Source organism: Gadus chalcogrammus, chromosome 11 (genome assembly GCF_026213295.1).
Source record: "Gadus chalcogrammus isolate NIFS_2021 chromosome 11, NIFS_Gcha_1.0, whole genome shotgun sequence".
Taxonomy (NCBI): Eukaryota; Metazoa; Chordata; class Actinopteri; order Gadiformes; family Gadidae; genus Gadus; species Gadus chalcogrammus.
Genome location: NC_079422.1, coordinates 20722100 through 20741158, shown reverse-complemented (window position 1 = coordinate 20741158; position 19059 = coordinate 20722100). Strand labels below are relative to the sequence as shown.

Sequence of the window (19059 nt, the reverse complement as noted above, 5' to 3'; positions counted from 1 at the left end):
GAGATTTTTCAAGGATGCATCGATGTATCCTCAACAAGCCAAAATACCCACAATCCTTTGCGTTCACACACTGCGCGGGATATTCAAAAATTGCGAATAGGAAGCAATACACATTGCTTTACACAAGCGAAGTTGGATGAACGTTTTAGAAATATTTTGCGCCGTACATAGATTAATCTTGTAAATGCAAAATATTAACCTGTGAGATTTCTTTCAAATGTTTTTGTAATGACAGGCTATATTTTGCCTGGATTGATTTGTTTTAATATGTAAGTAGGTGGTGTTTAAACAAACTCCTGTCGCCAATAACAATTTCAACAATTCAAAAATTAAAATATTTACTGGAGCAATATTTAAAAAGCGGAAGCGGAAGCGCTTCTACACTAGCAAGTCGTTCCGAACTCCGAACGCTACAAACACTAGGCAGCACTCTAGCCTCATCTCCATAGGACGCGACTAGCAAGGAAGTGTTCTAGCAAGGCTGCAGCCTTCGCTTTGGGAAACAGCCCTGTAGGGGTCAGGCCCCAGGTTAGGTTTAGGTCTGACGTGAGGACTGTAGGGGTCAAGGGTCAGGGCCCAGGCTAGGGTTAGGTCTGATGGGAGTACTGTAGGGCTCAGGGCCCAGGCTTAGGGTTAGGTCTGCAGGTGCCTGCATGTTCATGTTCGTGTTCATGTTAACGTGTAAAAGACCTACGATCAGCAGATCCTTCAAACTCCTCTGATAAAGCTGTATTGGGGAGACATGGGAGAAAATGGTGACATTCATATACAACCTCTGAAAATACACAAAAAGTTTCCATAGTCACTCTCTCTCACTCTTTCATCATTTACACTTCCCCCTAAACACCGAACACTACACCCTACACACTATATACTATACACTATACATTAAACTCTATACGCTACCCACTGCACAACACACTACTAACTTCCCATTACATTACACACGTAGTGTGTAATGTAATGGGAACTACTAAATACTGCACTACACACTACATACTACACATTACACCCTACACATCACTCAAGTTGTAGTTGTCTATCTGTAGAAGTTGTTTGAGACCAGAACCAACAATACTGGAGACCAGAAAAACCCGGAATAGAGACCAGAACCACCAGTAGAGACCAGAACAACCCGGAATAGTGACCAGAACCAGCAATACTGGAGACGAGAAAAACCCGGAATAGAGACCAGGGGCCGTATTCACAAAGGATCTTAGGGCTAAAAGTAGGTCCTAACTGGCGAATTTAGGAGTAACTCCTAAAAATAATGGGCGTGTCACTCTTAAATTTAGGACTCCTAACTTTTTTCACTAAGAGCAATTCACAAAGTATTTTAGGACTAAAAGTAGCACCTAAGTCTAGGAGAGCTTAAAAGTCCTCAAGAGGACTCCTAACTCAGTAAGACCTATTCACAAAGAATCTTAAAATGCCTGCGAGACGAAATGTTAGGGTATTCAATTTATTGTGGAGTTAATGCGCGATGCAATAACATCCCCGACTAACAGGAATAATCCGATTAGTCCCGAAATAAAATGTTATAAAAATTCTAAGTTATAAAAAAATATATATAACTTATAAAAAAAAAAAAAAATTGCCCCATCAAAAGACGAGGACGTGTTCGTCAATAGGAAGAAAGTAAATTCCATCAACACGCAGGTTGTTTTTGATGCAAATTTTAACATAGCCTACTGGATGTTGTTGCAAAGTGGCCTGGATCTTCAGCTACCCATGATTCGCGCATTTTAATGGTGAGCGGTCTGAGGCAGCTTTTTGAGATGTACCAGTTGGGTGTCACTTGCTGGGTGACAGTGACTATCCATGCCAGACGTGGCTCTAGACACCCTACGTCAATCCACAACCGGGAGCACAGTTAAAGTGTAATATGTAAGTGATTACGCAGATTACGTATAGTCCTATGCGTAAAACACATCGTATTGGCTCTTTGCGAGCACACAAACATACACGAAATGTTGTGGAGAGAGGAATTGGGCAGATGAAACGTCGGTTTCATGTCCTCCACGGCGAAATACGCCTCACCCCAGAGAGGGCAAGCACAGTAATCACTGTATGTGCCATTCTACACAACCTCTGCAAGCGGAGGAACATTCCACAGCCAGACGATAATGATGATGATGATGATGATGATGATGATGATGATGGCGATCAACATTACAAGGAATTTGGCCGTGTGGAACCGAGTGGACAGGCATTTAGGGATCACTTTGAAAACACATTTTAGGTAAACACCTTGGCACAAATCAGTCAACACTTGGGTAGTTCGTAACATTTATTTTCTTTTCGATTTTACGTATTTTTATTGTTTGCTTTCTCTCTCTCTTGAACGTGCAGGGCCAGGCTACAACGTCATTATCGTGGTCTGCACAAAATTGTCATCATGCGTGTATTCTGCTAACTGCACTATAACTACTTAATAGGAATTAATTTCTAGCCTAGGCTATTTCCTTGTTTTTCGGTGATTCAGTGGGCTCGTCTGAACAACCAATCACCGAACTGACCGCTTCTAAACTCATGCACGAGAATTGACGTAATCCATAGCAACGGCGCGTCACTCTTAGTTCACTCTTTGTGATTTATCCTTAGTAAGAGTAGGTCTCAGCGGCTTTGTGAATAACTTTTAAGAAAAAACTCCTACGTAAAATGTTTTAGCGCGAGTTAGGAGCACTCCTAGCGGTAAGATAAAATGCTTTGTGAATACGGCCCCAGGGGCCGTATTCACAAAGGATCTTAGGGCTAAAAGTAGGTCCTAACTGGCGAATTTAGGAGTAACTCCTAAAAATAATGGGCGTGTTTCTCTTAAATTTAGGACTCCTAACTTTTTTCACTAAGAGCAATTCACAAAGTATTTTAGGACTAAAAGTAGCACCTAAGTCTAGGAGAGCTTAAAAGTCCTCAAGAGGACTCCTAACTCAGTAAGACCTATTCACAAAGAATCTTAAAATGCCTGCGAGACGAAATGTTAGGGTATTCAACTTATTGTGGAGTTAATGCGCGATGCAATAACATCACCGACTAACAGGAATAATCCGATTAGTCCCGAAATAAAATGTTCTAAAAATTATAAATTATAAAAAAAGAAATATAACTTATAAAAAATAAAAATAATTGCGCCATCAAAAGACGAGGACGTGTTCGTCAATAGGAAGAAAGTGCATTCCATCAACACGCAGGTTGTTTTTGATGCAAATTTTAACATAGCCTACTGGATGTTGTTGCAAAGTGGCCTGGATCTTCAGCTACCCATGATTCGCGCATTTTAATGGTGAGCGGTCTGAGGCAGCTTTTTGAGATGTACCAGTTGGGTGTCACTTGCTGGGTGACAGTGACTATCCATGCAAGACGTGGCTCTAGACACCCTACCTCAATCCACAACCGGGAGCACAGTTAAATGTAAGTGATTACGCAGATTACGCTAGTCCTATGCGTAAAACACATCGTATTGGCTCTTTGCGAGCACACAAACATACACGAAATGTTGTGGAGAGAGGAATTGGGCAGATGAAACGTCGGTTTCATGTCCTCCACGGCGAAATACGCCTCACCCCAGAGAGGGCAAGCACAGTAATCACTGTATGTGCCATTCTACACAACCTCTGCAAGCGGAGGAACATTCCACAGCCAGACGATGATGATGATGATGATGATGGCGATCAACATTACAAGGAATTTGGCCGTGTGGAACCGAGTGGACAGGCATTTAGGGATCACTTTGAAAACACATTTTAGGTAAACACCTTGGCACAAATCAGTCAACACTTGGGTAGTTCGTAACATTTATTTTCTTTTAGATTTTACGTATTTTTATTGTTTGCTTTCTCTCTCTCTTGAACGTGCAGGCTACAACGTCATTATCGTGGTCTGCACAAAATTGTCATCATGCGTGTATTCTGCTAACTGCACAATAACTACTTAATAGGAATTAATTTCTAGCCTAGGCTATTTCCTTGTTTTTCGGTGATTCAGTGGGCTCGTCTGAACAACCAATCACCGAACTGACAGCTTCTAAACTCGTGCACGAGAATTGACGTAATCCATAGCAACGGCGCGTCACTCTTAGTTCACTCTTTGTGATTTATCCTTAGTAAGAGTAGGTCTCAGCGGCTTTGTGAATGACTTTTAAGAAAAAACTCCTACGTAAAATGTTTTAGCGCGAGTTAGGAGCACTCCTAGCGGTAAGATAAAATGCTTTGTGAATACGGCCCCAGAACAAACCAGTACTAGAGACCAGAACAAACCATAAATAGAGACCAGAACATACCAGTACTAGAGACCAGAACATATCAGTACTAGAGACCAGAACATACCAGGATTAGAGACCAGAACATACCAGTACTAGAGACCAGAACATACCAGGATTAGAGACCAGAACATACCAGGATTAGAGACCAGAACATACCAGGATTAGAGACCAGAACAAACCAGTACTAGAGACCAAAACATACCAGTATTAGAGACCAGAACATACCAGTACTAGAGACCAGAACATACCAGTACTAGAGACCCGAACATACCAGGATTAGAAACCAGAACATACCAGTACTAGAGATCAGAACATACCAGGATTAGAGACCAGAACATACCAGTATTAGAGACCAGAACATACCAGTACTAGAGACCAGAACATACCAGTAGTAGAGACCAGAACATACCAGTATAGACCAGAACAAACCAGTACTAGAGACAAGAACAAACCAGTACTAGAGACCAGAAAAAACCATAAATAGAGACCAGAACATACCAGTACTAGAGACCAGAACATACCAGTACTAGAGACCAGAACAAACCAGTACTAGAGACCAGAACATACCAGGATTAGAGACCAGAACATACCAGTACTAGAGACCAGAACATACCAGGATAAGAGACCAGAACATACCAGGATTAGAGACCAGAACATACCAGGATTAGAGACCAGAACAAACCAGTACTAGAGACCAAAACATACCAGTATTAGAGACCAGAACATACCAGTACTAGAGACCAGAACATACCAGTACTAGAGACCCGAACATACCAGGATTAGAAACCAGAACATACCAGTACTAGAGATCAGAACATACCAGGATTAGAGACCAGAACATGCCAGGATTAGAGACCAGAACATACCAGTATTAGAGACCAGAACATACCAGTACTAGAGACCAGAACATACCAGTACTAGAGACCCGAACATACCAGGATTAGAAACCAGAACATACCAGTACTAGAGATCAGAACATACCAGGATTAGAGACCAGAACATGCCAGGATTAGAGACCAGAACATACCAGTATTAGAGACCAGAACATACCAGTACTAGAGACCAGAACATACCAGGATTAGAGACCAGAACATACCAGGATTAGAGACCAGAACATACCAGTATTAGAGACCAGAACATACCAGGATTAGAGACCAGAACATACCAGGATTAGAGACCAGAACATACCAGTATTAGAGACCAGAACAAAGCAGTACTAGAGACCAGAACATACCAGTAGAGACCAGAACATACCAGGATTAGAGAGACCAGTACTCACCCGTTGAAGATGGCAGTAGCAGGCATAGGAGCAACAAAAGCATCATCTTCAAATCCTGCAAAGGAAAAAAAATTGCTTTAATATTAATATCCACCACCCTAGGATGGAGCGTAGCGGCAGCTTGTGTGGTTTGTCTGCGTGGATTCAAGTTGAACCTAAACTCCACTGGTGACTCATAATACCATATTAAAATAATCCAATCCCAAATTGAATTCCCACTGGTGAGCAGGGTCTACGCTGCTTTAACCAGTATGAAACCTGAACACCACTCTGTAATCTGCGGTGGGTGGAGGCCAGGGGGTGGGTGTGGTCAGCGACGGTGTGGGGGTCTGAGGGTGAAGACGGCGTTTCCCACAGGCCTCAGCAAAAAAACGTGTGCCGTAATCATTCCGTTGAAGTCAGCTGGAACCAGGTGTCTATCCCAAAGTTTCCCCTCTGTGTCGACACTTAACGCAGGCCCCCTGCCAAGCGTAACGAAACCTAGCGTATAGAATACCTCAGCACCTCACCAGTCCAAACACTGTAATCCACGGCGGATTCATTTGAACAGCAGTGTGCTTATCACCCTCACGTGATCAAACCGAGCGGGACACCTATTTACTTTGGCTGCGGAGCAACTGTTATTCCCCTGTTGGTCTTGAGAAACCGGCCCATTTCCTTATGGCACGGAGCCCAAAATACAGACGTGTTGTGGTCGAAACAACACAGATGCAGAACCCAGCTGTTCCTAAACAAAGCCCCAGCAGGCAGCTGGGTGCCGCAGTACAATCAACAGTATTTTTAACCGTGGAAGCGGGGTGAACCGCGCGCATAGACCCGGGTCCACGCTGTTCCGGCAGATAATATCCTGGGCCGGCTTCACATTGGTGCCTTGGGAAGGACTTTCCCACCAAGCAGTGTCATTGGTCGGCCATTGTGTCCCTGTTTCCTCTCGGTAATGATCGTCGGGAAAGAATGGAAGCTGTCTTACACCAACACAAGGAGAGAATACCATGGATCCCAGAAACACACACGCACACACACACACACACTCGTGTGACGATAAGCTGCATGCTCGGATAAAGTGGTGCATTTGCGTAGATTTGATTGAGCCACGGGGGGTCAGGGTGCTATCCTTCCTGGATGATGTAGACGTCTACAGGAGGCAGATATCGGCTCTGGCATCGGCCTCGTCTACAGCGGGTTGTCTGTGTACTGCTCGCTGGAGCATGTGAAGGATTACAGTATATTAGTGGAACAGGCTTTGCATCATCACTGTATGATTCAAAATGAGAATGTGGCCCACGCTGTCCTAGACCCATGAATGGCAGGAGTAAATCTCCAAATAATCTTAAAACAAAACTATAAATAAATAACAATCCTGCGTGTCCAATTTGATTCGATTTCCAGAGTGGTTTGGGTTTGGGTTTGGGGGGAGGGAGTGGGAGGGGTGGGATGGAGGGAGGCGGTGGAAGGGGGTTGTAATAAGATGATATCAATTGGAAATATGTATCCACAGTTTTTATATCCAAAAACACGGTGTAGATAAAAAATCTGCTATCCAAACTGATCTGGGACAGTTCTAATTAAACAATTGAATGGCAATTAAATGCGCTTTATTTTCCCTATTTCTGATTTGTTTTGCTTTTATACAAGACCCAACGTGCAATATACAATATAACGTTCTTGGCTATAAACGTACTAAAATGTTTTTGTCCATAATCTTCCATTTTTTGTTTGACATTGTCTTTGTCTAAATGACAGTTAGGTCTTTGTCTATAAACGTACAATAAGGTCTGTGTCTGGAATCTTACAATGTCCTTATGATACAAACAAGCATCAACAGAAACTACATGAAACACATGTGAGGACGACATGTTTTGTAATTTTATCGTTTCTTTGTTATGGCGTTCAGTGTGTTTTCCTCATTATATGATTAACCTTGAACGGCATCCCTCTAAGGCTCTCAGCACTTAAATCCTGTTGACAGGATTTAGATGCTAATTATTATTAGCTTATTGTTCACCAAATATACTTTATTGTTCCTCCACAAAGACCAGTCTAGCAACATCATGTCAATGTTGGTATTAGGCAGAATTAGCCTAGGAGTATAGGTGTTATAAGTATTAGGTACGATAAGGATTCTGGTTTGTATTAAAAGATAGTATAGTTAGTAGCATAAGTTAATCCAAGGAGTATAGGTATTTGTAGTAATAGTTATTAGGAGTATAGTTGGCAGTATTAGATAGCATTCAAAGTACAGGTTGCAGTATGAGGAGTATTGTGAGGAGTGTGAGGTTGTCCCACAGTGAGGCATCTAAACACTTTCTTCTTTCTGCTCACACAGAAGCGTCCTGATCACCAATAAAGTATCGCTGACATGTCACTTTTACAAAAGCGATAAGCATCGAGATGGAAGAGGCAGTGGAGGGTTGAAACAAGACACAGGCGGGATTGTACACGAGAAATAGAGCATACACCTAAACGCTACGATTATGATCAAAGCAACAACAAACACGAACTGTTAACGTGTTAACGATTGAGTGGGAGGATGCTATGATGCTACCAGACCATTTCTAATGCAATGCCACTGTGATAGTGTGTCAAGTTCAGCAGAAAACAGGAACTAGCAAGCTAGTCAGGTGATGCTTTCTGGAGAGAAATTTGTTTGCTATGGCCTTTCGATTATAAGCTTTAACTGTAGTGTGCTGTATCTAGTTTGCTAATGCTAGCTATAACTATGCAAAGCAATAACTTTAGTTTGCTGTAACTAGTTTGCTAAAGCTAGCTATAACTATGCTGAGCTATAAGTGTAATGTGCTGTAAATAGGTGGCTAAAGCTCGCTATAACTATGCTAAGTTATAAGTGTAATGTGCTGCAACTAGTTGGCTAAAGCTTGCTATAACTATGCTCAGCTATAACTGTAGTGTGCTGTAACTAGTTTGCTAAAGCTAGCTATAACTAGGTTAAGCTATACCTGTAGTGTGCTGTAACTTTTCACTTTTCATGTTCTAGCATGATACCCATGAAGGCCACACACATACAAAAATGGGGATTCCTTGAAGACATTGCCTCTCTGTCACCTCTCATTGTATATATATACACATGCAACTGATTGAATACACAACCTGCATGGATCCAATCAGATGTTGGGCTGTACATACCGAGAACCTCTTTTATCAGATGTGGACACACGCTTGTTGGGATAACAACACTGATCCGTGTGGACTCCAGTTAAGGCTCCTCCTAAGTCTTAATATTAAAATGCAGTAAGAAATAGAAGAGCAGCACGGTAGATTTCTCTGTGATCTTAGCATTTGAGAAAAAACAAATTCTCTTTGATACACATTACTTTCGGGAGAGCAGCATGAGTAATTATGAATACAACAAAACAACTGATTCACCAGCACACCAAACGTCTGCCTTTCTGTCTGTCTGTGAGTGTGTGTCTTTCTATCTGTCTACCTACATATCTGTCTATCTGTCTCTCTATCTACTTATCTGTCTGACTATATCCCTGTCTGTCTGTCTATCTACCTGCCGGTCTGTCTGTCTAACTACCTCGCTTTCCGTCGTAAAAGTTGCAATCTATATAACTTATGCTTTATTACCTATATTATCTTTTATATTATATCATCTAACTGTTTATCTCAGTAGAAAGAGTATGATTGGGTTTCATTTAAATGTCTCAAACTAATCAATGTTTAAACGTAGAATGCTGAATGAGTTGCAGGTGAAACTGACCAAAACATTATGAATCTGAATTTACAAAGACAATTATCTATAATATACAAATGTATTATCCGTTAAAACTCACCCACATGTTGGCAGAGATGCGCTACACTGTCCACATTACAGGAAGTGCTGTACAGAAAGTTAGGAAACTGTGGTGAAATGACGTAAGCACACTAAATCTGTCAACAAAACGTGCACGTTATATTGTCATGTGCTTTTATCAGAAGTACCATGATAACAGTGAGGTAATAAAAGCAAGCCTGTTTACAAGTATTAAAAGTGTACCAGAATATAGCTAAAGCCAAATGTTGGAGAACAGTTTCCACTGACAAATTCCACTTTCATTGATCCCTCTGATCGCATATGTAACAATTATGCAAATAACATAGTACCTGTGAAATTTAGTTCTTACCGAAGGATAATATAATAGGCTGCTGTTCTACTGACCTAGGCTATTTTACGTTTTAGGGCTATGGCCTGCTAGCTTAATGTAAGCCAACTATAGGGCTCGAAAGGCGCGACATCGCACAATCACCATCTCCATTTTAGAAGCATAGGACCATTGTACAGTTAGTTGTTATTATGTAGATATTTGGTTTCGGTCGGTTATACACAATGCAATGATGGGTCACTATGGTGAGACATTAGCCCAGGTCACAGAATATTTAAATGTGTTCAGGATTTCACAATAGGCCTACTACAACGAGTCCTCCAGTCCTCTCAATGTGGCTTGCCAATAAAAAATCCTGTGATGCATTCTGATGTACAAGGCCTTTAAGCTATTGTCAGCCTACTGGTTCTATCAGAATTGTTTTGTAAGTATATTTGAAGTAGAATACTCATTCTATTACCAGCACTAATCTATTACCAATGCTTAAACTGGGGACACCTTGGAGGGTTCTAGAAGACTCTAGAAAGTGCTAGCCTGCAGATGTACTGATGTCTGCTGAGTTGTCTGCCATCACACTTTTTGCTGGAAATGTCAGTGTCTCAGTGTGTCTCATTAGTAAGCTCAATGTCACAATGATGAATGAAAATAGAATAGAAAAAAAAGTCCTTCATATATAAGTATTTGATTACATGTACATATATCTATATCTATATCTATATATATATAAAACATACCCTAATCCTATTCAAACATTATTACTGACATCTGTTTAAACAATCAGTGACATGTTGAGCTACTGAAAACATTCCGTCTTAACTTACAGAGTCTATATTTGTCTACAATCTTCGTTATGTGTAGGGCATGGTTGTGTGTGTGTCAGCCCTAGGCAAAACGGTGATATTACAGGTTAGTGAGATTAATTAGTTTACCATGTTGATTACGTTTCAAGATGATTTGCCTTTGATCAGATCTTTACTGAGAAACTCAAGGGAAACATCTGTCACCTGTTCTTTGGAATCCCCCTTGTACAATTGTTTAGCACAATGGGAAACTTTCAAGGAAACCCCATAAGACTATAAAAATCCCAGCATATGTTAAATGAGCAATCCCAACACGCTAGTGCAATCAGTTAACCCGAATGACATGTGCGGTGTGTGGCGATGCAATCGGATATGGAAAGCTGAGTGACAGACTTACGTTTTGTGTGTCAGGGCTGATCCAGTAAAGTTGAGTGCACTTCAGAGTTGCTGATACTATGGGGACGGCCTGCGACTGACTGCAGGTTAATACAGGTGTTCTCCACTTGGGACGGGGAGCTCCGCCCGAGCCTTTCATTGGCTGCAACGCATGTTGAAATATGACCCGGGCCCCCGTCGCTTATCATTTACTAGCCACAGTAGAACAACTTGTAACTCCGCTCACAAGGAATTAAAACCACTCTGCCAGAGGCCTTATTTGCACATTGTCAATCATTTGCCTAATCACATGTCGTTTGCGAATTCTATGGCGAAGATGGCCCACAAGCTCAACTTGATCATAAGTTATATATATCATGAAATGCTAAATATTTAGTTTAGTTTATAGTTTTAGTTATCTTCCGCTCGTGACAGGAGAGGACTCGAAAGAGGAAAGGAACTTTGTGGTGCTACTTCTAAAACCACCGGGTTGTGAACATTTGAAACTTTTTATGGTTATGATCGGTGGGTTCCAACTGTATGTGTCGTGTCGGTTAAAACATTTGCATGCTCTCCACATGCTCTGCACCACAATGTATCAGCCCCCTGACGCATGTCATAGGTAATGTTTGGCTTTCAGGGCAGCGAGCCAACATGTTCTCACTGATTTCTGTAGAAAAAATTACAAAAGATATATATTTTTTCAACTGTTGTTGGATCTTTCCAGATCGTCTGGCCTTCTTCTCCTGTGACATAACTTGAGTTGAGAAGAGTAAATGTATGTTTTAATGTTCAAGCACTGCTGTGCTCGGTCATGTCCGTAGTGGTTTGTAAGCATGTAAATTTGAAGATTTTAGTTTAAACATAAATTCCCTCTGTACAAGCTTGCCTCAAGGTGTTGGATTCCTGGTGACAATCAGTCACATTTCGCCCATCCATCAGTTTGATAACTATGTTACTGCATGTAGAGGAATGTGCAACATGCATGGTGTTAATTTAAGAAAACCAAAGTGCATCGATTTATAAATACTAGAGATTTAAAATCGACACTTGGAGTATATTCTTTAGTAGATGCTTTTTTTTTTACATCAGTCCACAGTCTACTGGGTGTTGGCTCTTGTTGTGGAGGCCACTGGTTATATCATTCCACATGGTGGACCTGACTGCTCTAGAACCTCTCCCCTACTTCCAAGAAAAGCGGTGCGGTTTCTGTGGAGATCTTTCAAGCTACAGGGGAGTCACAAAAGATTAATAAAAATGGCAGATTCAATTGTTGATTAAACCATCGGCTCCACTCAGGGATTTAACCTCTGGAACTGAGCTTGAAAGTCTGGGGATATTCCTTTTCAGTGTGCATGAGATAACAATCATATATACAATGCTCTTGTCTCATAGTTCCAACACCATTCTTACACATGTTGTGTGCATGGCATGATGGTGAAATCATCAAGTTTCTTAATACAAATATCGAAGGCATGTGGCAGAAACAGACCAAAAACATTTATCACAGAGGTGACAAATTAGTCCTATATCCATTAAGCAACACGCTAGACAAGCCTAGGTTAAATCTATTCAATGATGACGTGGTGTATTGTTTTAGTCATCCATCATGAATTGATTTCCTGTGCTCATGACTCACGTGAATACTGGTTAATGTTCAACCACCATACAAAACGGTTGAAAAGAGGCCTGTATGCCAGAGAAATGGGTGAGCTGTCTTCACAACGCTGCCTTGCCCTGCTGACCCCACTAACCTCTCTGATGTATTATGTACCTAATATGTGTCTGATGTAATTGCATCAGCTGGGACTTGGCCCAGGCGATCTCTCTGCTCATGCGTGTGTCTACCCATACTAAGGGCTGTAATTAAAGCCAGGAGTGGAACTCATAATCATTTTCATTGTCAGTTAATTGCCAACTATTAACTATTGATTTTTAGGGGGAGGGGGGTTTAATAATTCAATAATTTCGTAAGCCCTCTGCTAGTGGCCTGATCCCCGGGTGCTCTCTTGAATGCGTCGGTCTGAGAAACTGTCAAGAAAAACTATCTCTTTTGTCATTTGAAGTATTTGTTTCACCCTCACAGAAAAACAACCAAATATTAATGTTTATATGTTGTGCGCAAAGTGCCAGTGGCTTCAAATCCGTGCAACGGTGCAATCGACAACAACAAGATTGCAAAATGCCTACAAACCTCAAAAAGCTGATGAATCTTCTAAGTAGATTTCGGTTAACTTGTGTACTGAGCCGTTGGAATGTGCGAGCATGGCTTCACTGCAGGTGTCTCTCGCTATGTTAACACAGGTTAGCCGCTAGCAGGAAAAGCTAACACCACCACAATAATGGCTTTGCGAAAAAAAGGTATGGCTCACCGGTTGTGTGTTTGGTGTTAACAAGGAAGGACTAATTCAGGATTCCTGGCCGTTTGTGTTACGCTTGTCAGATAGGCTTAGGTTTAAGAGGTTGGGCAACATGGCTTCACAGTGACCGACTGTTCTGTGTTGGGCTATAGGGGGAGGTCTGGCCTCACAGTGAATCACTGTTCTATGTTGGGCTATGAGGGTAGGTCTGGCCTCACAGGGCTGTGTTACAGCTAAGGGGTAGGTCTGGCCTCAGAGTGACCCACTGTTCTGTGTTGAGCTATAGGGGAGGTCTGGCATCACATTTCAAGCTATAGGGGTAGGTCTGGGCTGTATTCCAGCTATAACGGTAGGTCTGGGATGTGTTCCAGCTATAGGGGTAGGTCTGGACTGTGTTCCAGCTATAGGGGTAGGCCTGGGCTGTGTTCCAGCTATAGGGGTAGGTCTGGGCTGTATTCCAGCTATAACGGTAGGTCTGGGATGTGTTCCAGCTATAGGGGTAGGCCTGGGCTGTGTTCCAGCTATAGGGGTAGGTCTGGGCTGTGTTCCAGCTATAGGGGTAGGCCTGGGCTGTGTTCCAGCTATAGGGGTAGGTCTGGGCTGTATTCCAGCTATAACGGTAGGTCTGGGATGTGTTCCAGCTATAGGGGTAGGCCTGGGCTGTGTTCCAGCTATAGGGGTAGGCCTGGGCTGTGTTCCAGCTATAGGGGTAGGCCTGGGCTGTGTTCCAGCTATAGGGGTAGGTCTGGACTGTGTTCCAGCTATAGGGGTAGGTCTGGGATGTGTTCCAGCTATAGGGGTAGGTCTGGGCTGTGTTCCAGCTATAGGGGTAGGCCTGGACTGTGTTCCAGCTATAGGGGTAGGTCTGGGCTGTGTTCCAGCTATAGGGGTAGGCCTGGACTGTGTTCCAGCTATAGGGGTAGGCCTGGGCTGTGTTCCAGCTATAGGGGTAGGCCTGGGCTGTGTTCCAGCTATAACGGTAGGTCTGGACTGTGTTCCAGCTATAGGGGTAGGCCTGGGCTGTGTTCCAGCTATAGGGGTAGGTCTGGTCTTGCAGGACAGGCTGTAAGCTCCAAGCGTTGGATATGTTTCCCTCTGCCATCATGGTGCGGCATGCCTCCTCTTCCTCCCCCTCTTCCTCCTCCTTCAACTCTTCTCCTCCTCCTCCCCCTCCTCTTCCCCATCCTCTTCCTCCTCCTCCTCCTCCTCCACTTTCTCCTCCTCCACCTCCTTGTCCCCAGGCCTGTCTGCTGCACCCTCAACAGTCCCAGGGGCGTTGCAGTAATAGGCATAGCCTTTCTGGTTGGGCTGGATTTAGTCAACATGCTCGCTGTTCCTTGTTTCTGCCTTTGTTCGTTTGTTCTGTAGCTCTCTACACTACACACTGAATATTTAGAGGGGTATTGTGTAATAACATTATTTTAGCTAATTTTTGCATCTATTTGGGAACGTAATTAGTAAGCCACACCACGAGTGTGCTCTCTCTCTCCCTCTGTTTCTCCCTCCCCCCCTCTCTCTCCCCTTCCACCCTCTCTCGCTTTCTCTCTCCACTCCCCCACTCTCTCGCTCGCTTTCTATCTCCCCCACTCTCTTGCTCGCTTTCTATCTACCCGACTCTCTGGCTCGCTTTCTATCTCCCCCACTCTCTCCCTCCCCCTTTCTTTCTTTCTCTCTCCCTCCCTCTCCCTCCCTCCCTCTCCCTCCCTCTCCCTCTCCCTCACCCTCTCTCTCTCTCTCTCTCTCTCTCTCTCTCTCTCTCTCTCTCTCTCTCTCTCTCTCTCTCTCTCTCTCTCTCTCTCTCTCTCTCTACTTCTGTCACAAATGTAATAATGGAGAGCGATCATCCCCCTTCTTATATGTATCTCTGAAGCTCCCATCCTCCAGTGTTTGTGGCTGGTAAAAGAGCAGAATGCATTACTGAATAATAAAGAGTGGTGTTAATGTCATCCGTTTAAACATTTCTAATGTATTTATTGTATCACTTACATTAACATCACATTACAAATCCATTACTGAAGCATTTTTTATTCTTTTGAAATGACGATGGACTATTTGGAGCAATGGAATAAAGTTAAATATGAAATTAGTACTTAAATTATTTATATTAAAAATGGAGCTGGGATAATTGCAGGAATACATTGTATTATGAATCACACATTTTGTTATGGTAGAATATCTGTTGAGCCTCCACAATATCTTCAGATAATGTTTCCTAGAGATAGGCTTCTTGCAACGAAGGACTTGGGGGTACTAGAATTGGTCCTAGTAACACTTGGGGTTCTAGACCTGGTCCTTGGAACACTGGGGGTTCCAGACCTGGTCCTAGGAACACTGGGGGTTTAGACCTGGTCCTAGGAATACTGGGGGTTCTAGACATAAGAAAACTGGGATTTCTAAACCCTAGGGACACTGGGGGTTATTGACCCTGGTGACACTTGGGGTTCTAGACCCTGGGAACACTTTGGGTTCTAGACTTGGTAATAGGAACACTGGGACTTCTAGACATGGTCCTAGGAAAACTGGGGTTGGAGACCCTAGAAAAAATGGTGGATAATAGGAACAATTGGGGTTCTAGACCCTAGGAAAACTGGGGGTTCTAGACCTGGTCCTAGCAACACTTGGGGTTCTAGATCCTAGGAACACTTGGGGTTCCAGACACTAGGAACTGGGGGTTCTAGACCTGATCGTAGGAAAACTGGAAAATAACTAAACTCAGGGAAGACAGCCGGACTTTGTGTTCTTATGTCAAAGTATCAGGGAATCACAATGCATTTTGGATTTCATGGTTTACCCAAAGAAAACATAGACAGCAGAAAGGGGTAGCACCTACAGGTAGACAGGGGGGTTGAACCCTGAACGGCCATCAGTCAAACACAAGAGTACCCTGTATTGTGTTACCAAATTCTAAAGAATAAAGAAATATTACATCAACCGATTCAAAACGTACCGAATAGGAGTTGTTACTGTTGTTACTTATTGAATACGAATATAGAGTTGTTTACAACTCTATAGAATCATGTGGTTACTAATACATACCTAACCTAACTTAACTTGTTATTATTCGTTTGAATTGGGGCGGGTTGGGCATTCCCTGTGGCTTTACAGCTCATCAGAGTTGCATGGCGGCTTTTCTAGAGTGACTACGTTCATTAGGGTGTTGTCGCTCTTTAATTCACCTCAAGAACATGACATGTGTGACCACAGTTGAGAGTTATGGAGAGTTCTGAAATTTATTTTGTTTCCAACCAAAACACTATAAAAATGTTACCTGGTTAATAAAAAGTGTTTGTTTACACTAATATCTACTTTTTTTGTGATTAAAATATGTAAACGGGTAAAGTTATGAATACGTATTCTAGATCCTTATAGTATCTTTTTCAACAGCGAAATATGCTGTTGTGTTAATATAAAAAGGTACTAAACTAAACTGAGGCAATAATACCTAATTCAAGGTCATATTACAACGGCTGTCGTGGGTCACTCGAGGGTCAGAGATTATTAAAAGTTCAGAAAGCATTTTTTCTGTTGTTTGCCTATATTCCGGTAAAACTAGTTCCACAAGTAAACTTCCTGTTATGGTCTGCTCGATAGTATATGAACAACAAAGTCGCTTTAATGAATATTGGAATTTCGACACAACGTTTTGATGCCCTTTATATCCTGTGCATATTAGCCAAGCTCGTTAGCATAGTGAGCAGCTTAATATAGTATAATATATGAACGGACACGGAGGTGACGAATAGCACCGTTAGGGTATTAGACATATAGATATATTGTTAGGACATCCAGATAGCTGTGAGCCATGGATTAAAAGGATGTAAAAGTTGGGACGGCAAGTATATTATACTTGTGAGGAGCAGTGCAGGTATACCCATCAATGTGAATACACGTCACCAGCAACAAAAAACATTCCATAAGGAATAATATCAAGAAAAGATAAACAAGGCCGCTCTTGAGTCGGAGATCACTAATTCCTCATGACCATGATGAGATGATGTATTCATCTCATCATCCGCACAACCACGCTTGACCTGGAGCCACACATGGATCACAGTAGATGCTTGATAGCCTACTCTGATTAGATTGCCGTGGATGAGGGCCTAGAAGGTTGGCTGCAGGGCTACAGTCAAACCACAGTAAGTTCCTGTCTGAGGTGCTCAGCAGAACAATATAACAATAGGACCAACGATTGCATCATCGTGTCCCAAAATGTCCTTCCAGGAAGTGATCCCCCCCCCTTCCCCCCACAACCCCTACAACATTTCGACTGAAAGCCACTGCTCAAGTATTGACCTATCCTACTCAAGCACACTACACATATATTTTTAACGTTTATAAGGTCCACATCTTTCTATTGCAAGAATGAGGTCCATCTTTATATCACATAGATAACATACAAAATGCATCCAACATGGTTTATGGTCAGGTTTTGGCGGGAGCGTTGTTATGAGAGTTTTTATGAGACTGGATTACAGCGTTGACTCACTTAGTGTGGTAAATGCAGTGCTGCTGCCCCCTGCAGGTGGATACTGTCGTTGCATGAAAAAAGCAAGAAAAAAAAAAGCAATTGTAAGCTTATGGGGGTTGCGTACCCTAATTCTATGCTGACATTGTCGTGCTGTTTTGCCGGGGAATGCCTGAGCTCAGCCCAGAGCAGTGAAAGTAGACGAGTGACTGACTGACGAATGGAATAGGATACAGCCTATAATTAAATAGCCTAGTAAAAACATCGCTGTTGCATATTGTTGTTGAAACTAAAATGTATGTGTTTGCCAACGTGAAGTTGCCGGCCCGGTCGGGTTCGACAGATTTGGCAGTAATATAATCTGAACTGAAACTGATCCGTGTAACAATGTAGAGTGACTGTGGACTGTGGTCATGTATTGAAATAATAACACTTCTCAATATCAGTTGTTTAATTTTGAATGTTTTTATTTTTTGATTAAGTTAGAAAGACGGTGAACTAAAGATGTGAACACCGGTCTGAGTTGCGTGTGTCTAACTGTAAGGCCTACCTGCCTGCCATGGACCTATTAAAGGAGGAGGTCAGCGGAGCTGAACTCTAGTCAATATGTCGACAGAGCAGGGGCTACAACAGGCTACAACAGCAAAGGGATAAAATAAAGACATGGAGCTCCGGTGTGAATGCATCGCACATTTGGTGTAAATTACCGGTTAAAGGTGAACTTCCGGATGTTTAACCTGGACCTCTTTTCGCCTCATTTGGGTACAACGGACTAACAAACTAACAATTTAAAAAAAATGATGTGCAAATGTGGTGCAAAAAGTCTAATAGTCGGAATCCCCCAACGCCTATTTGACCACGAGATGGTGCTAATGGTCCACTTAATGGTGCTGATACGCTACAATCTATTTTTTTTATCTCTAGAGACTATCCCAGTAGTTGACTCTCGACTCCATCTTTAGTCTACCTCTAGTTAAATCTCTAGACTAGAGTATCTCTCTAGTCTGCTATCTCTAGAATTGATCACTAGGTATATCTCTAGACTGTATCTCTTAACTATCTCTTGTTTACTATTAGTAGAGTATCGCTCTTGTTAACTTCATACACTGCTACACAATCATCCGTTTCTGTTTTCCTCAAACCTCTCCCTTTTCGATTCACAAATTTAGAGAAGTCCTAATTTACACAATATTTACACATTAAGACAATCCCATCCAAAATTCAAAACAACACCCCCTTCTCAAAAGATCAAAACACTCGGAAAGCCCCTTAATGCAATATTTGAAAGCCAAACACAGATACATATTCACACAAACACAGGAATATGGCTCACCCTGAGGAATATGGCTCGCCCCCCACCACAGAGAGCAGTCCACACCCCGCGACCGGACCGGACGACCGAAGGGCCTAGCC

At 42.4% G+C, this 19059-nt stretch overlaps 1 protein-coding gene across 4 annotated transcripts in view; it reads right to left on the bottom strand.

The window, feature by feature from the left end:
- Positions 1-19059, bottom strand: part of si:dkey-262k9.2 (uncharacterized) — a 24557-nt gene extending 5498 nt beyond the window's left edge. Inside the window, exons 1-2 of one of the 4 annotated variants that reach the window (XR_008896932.1) lie at positions 18980-19059; positions 695-5595 (exon numbers count right to left, since the gene is read on the bottom strand). Coding sequence is in view for 1 of the 4 variants with exons in the window: in XM_056601964.1 (XP_056457939.1) it covers positions 695-800 (106 nt within the window). In the remaining 3 variants the exon portion in view is untranslated. The other 3 variants (XR_008896934.1, XR_008896933.1, XM_056601964.1) reach the window with 3 other exon arrangements.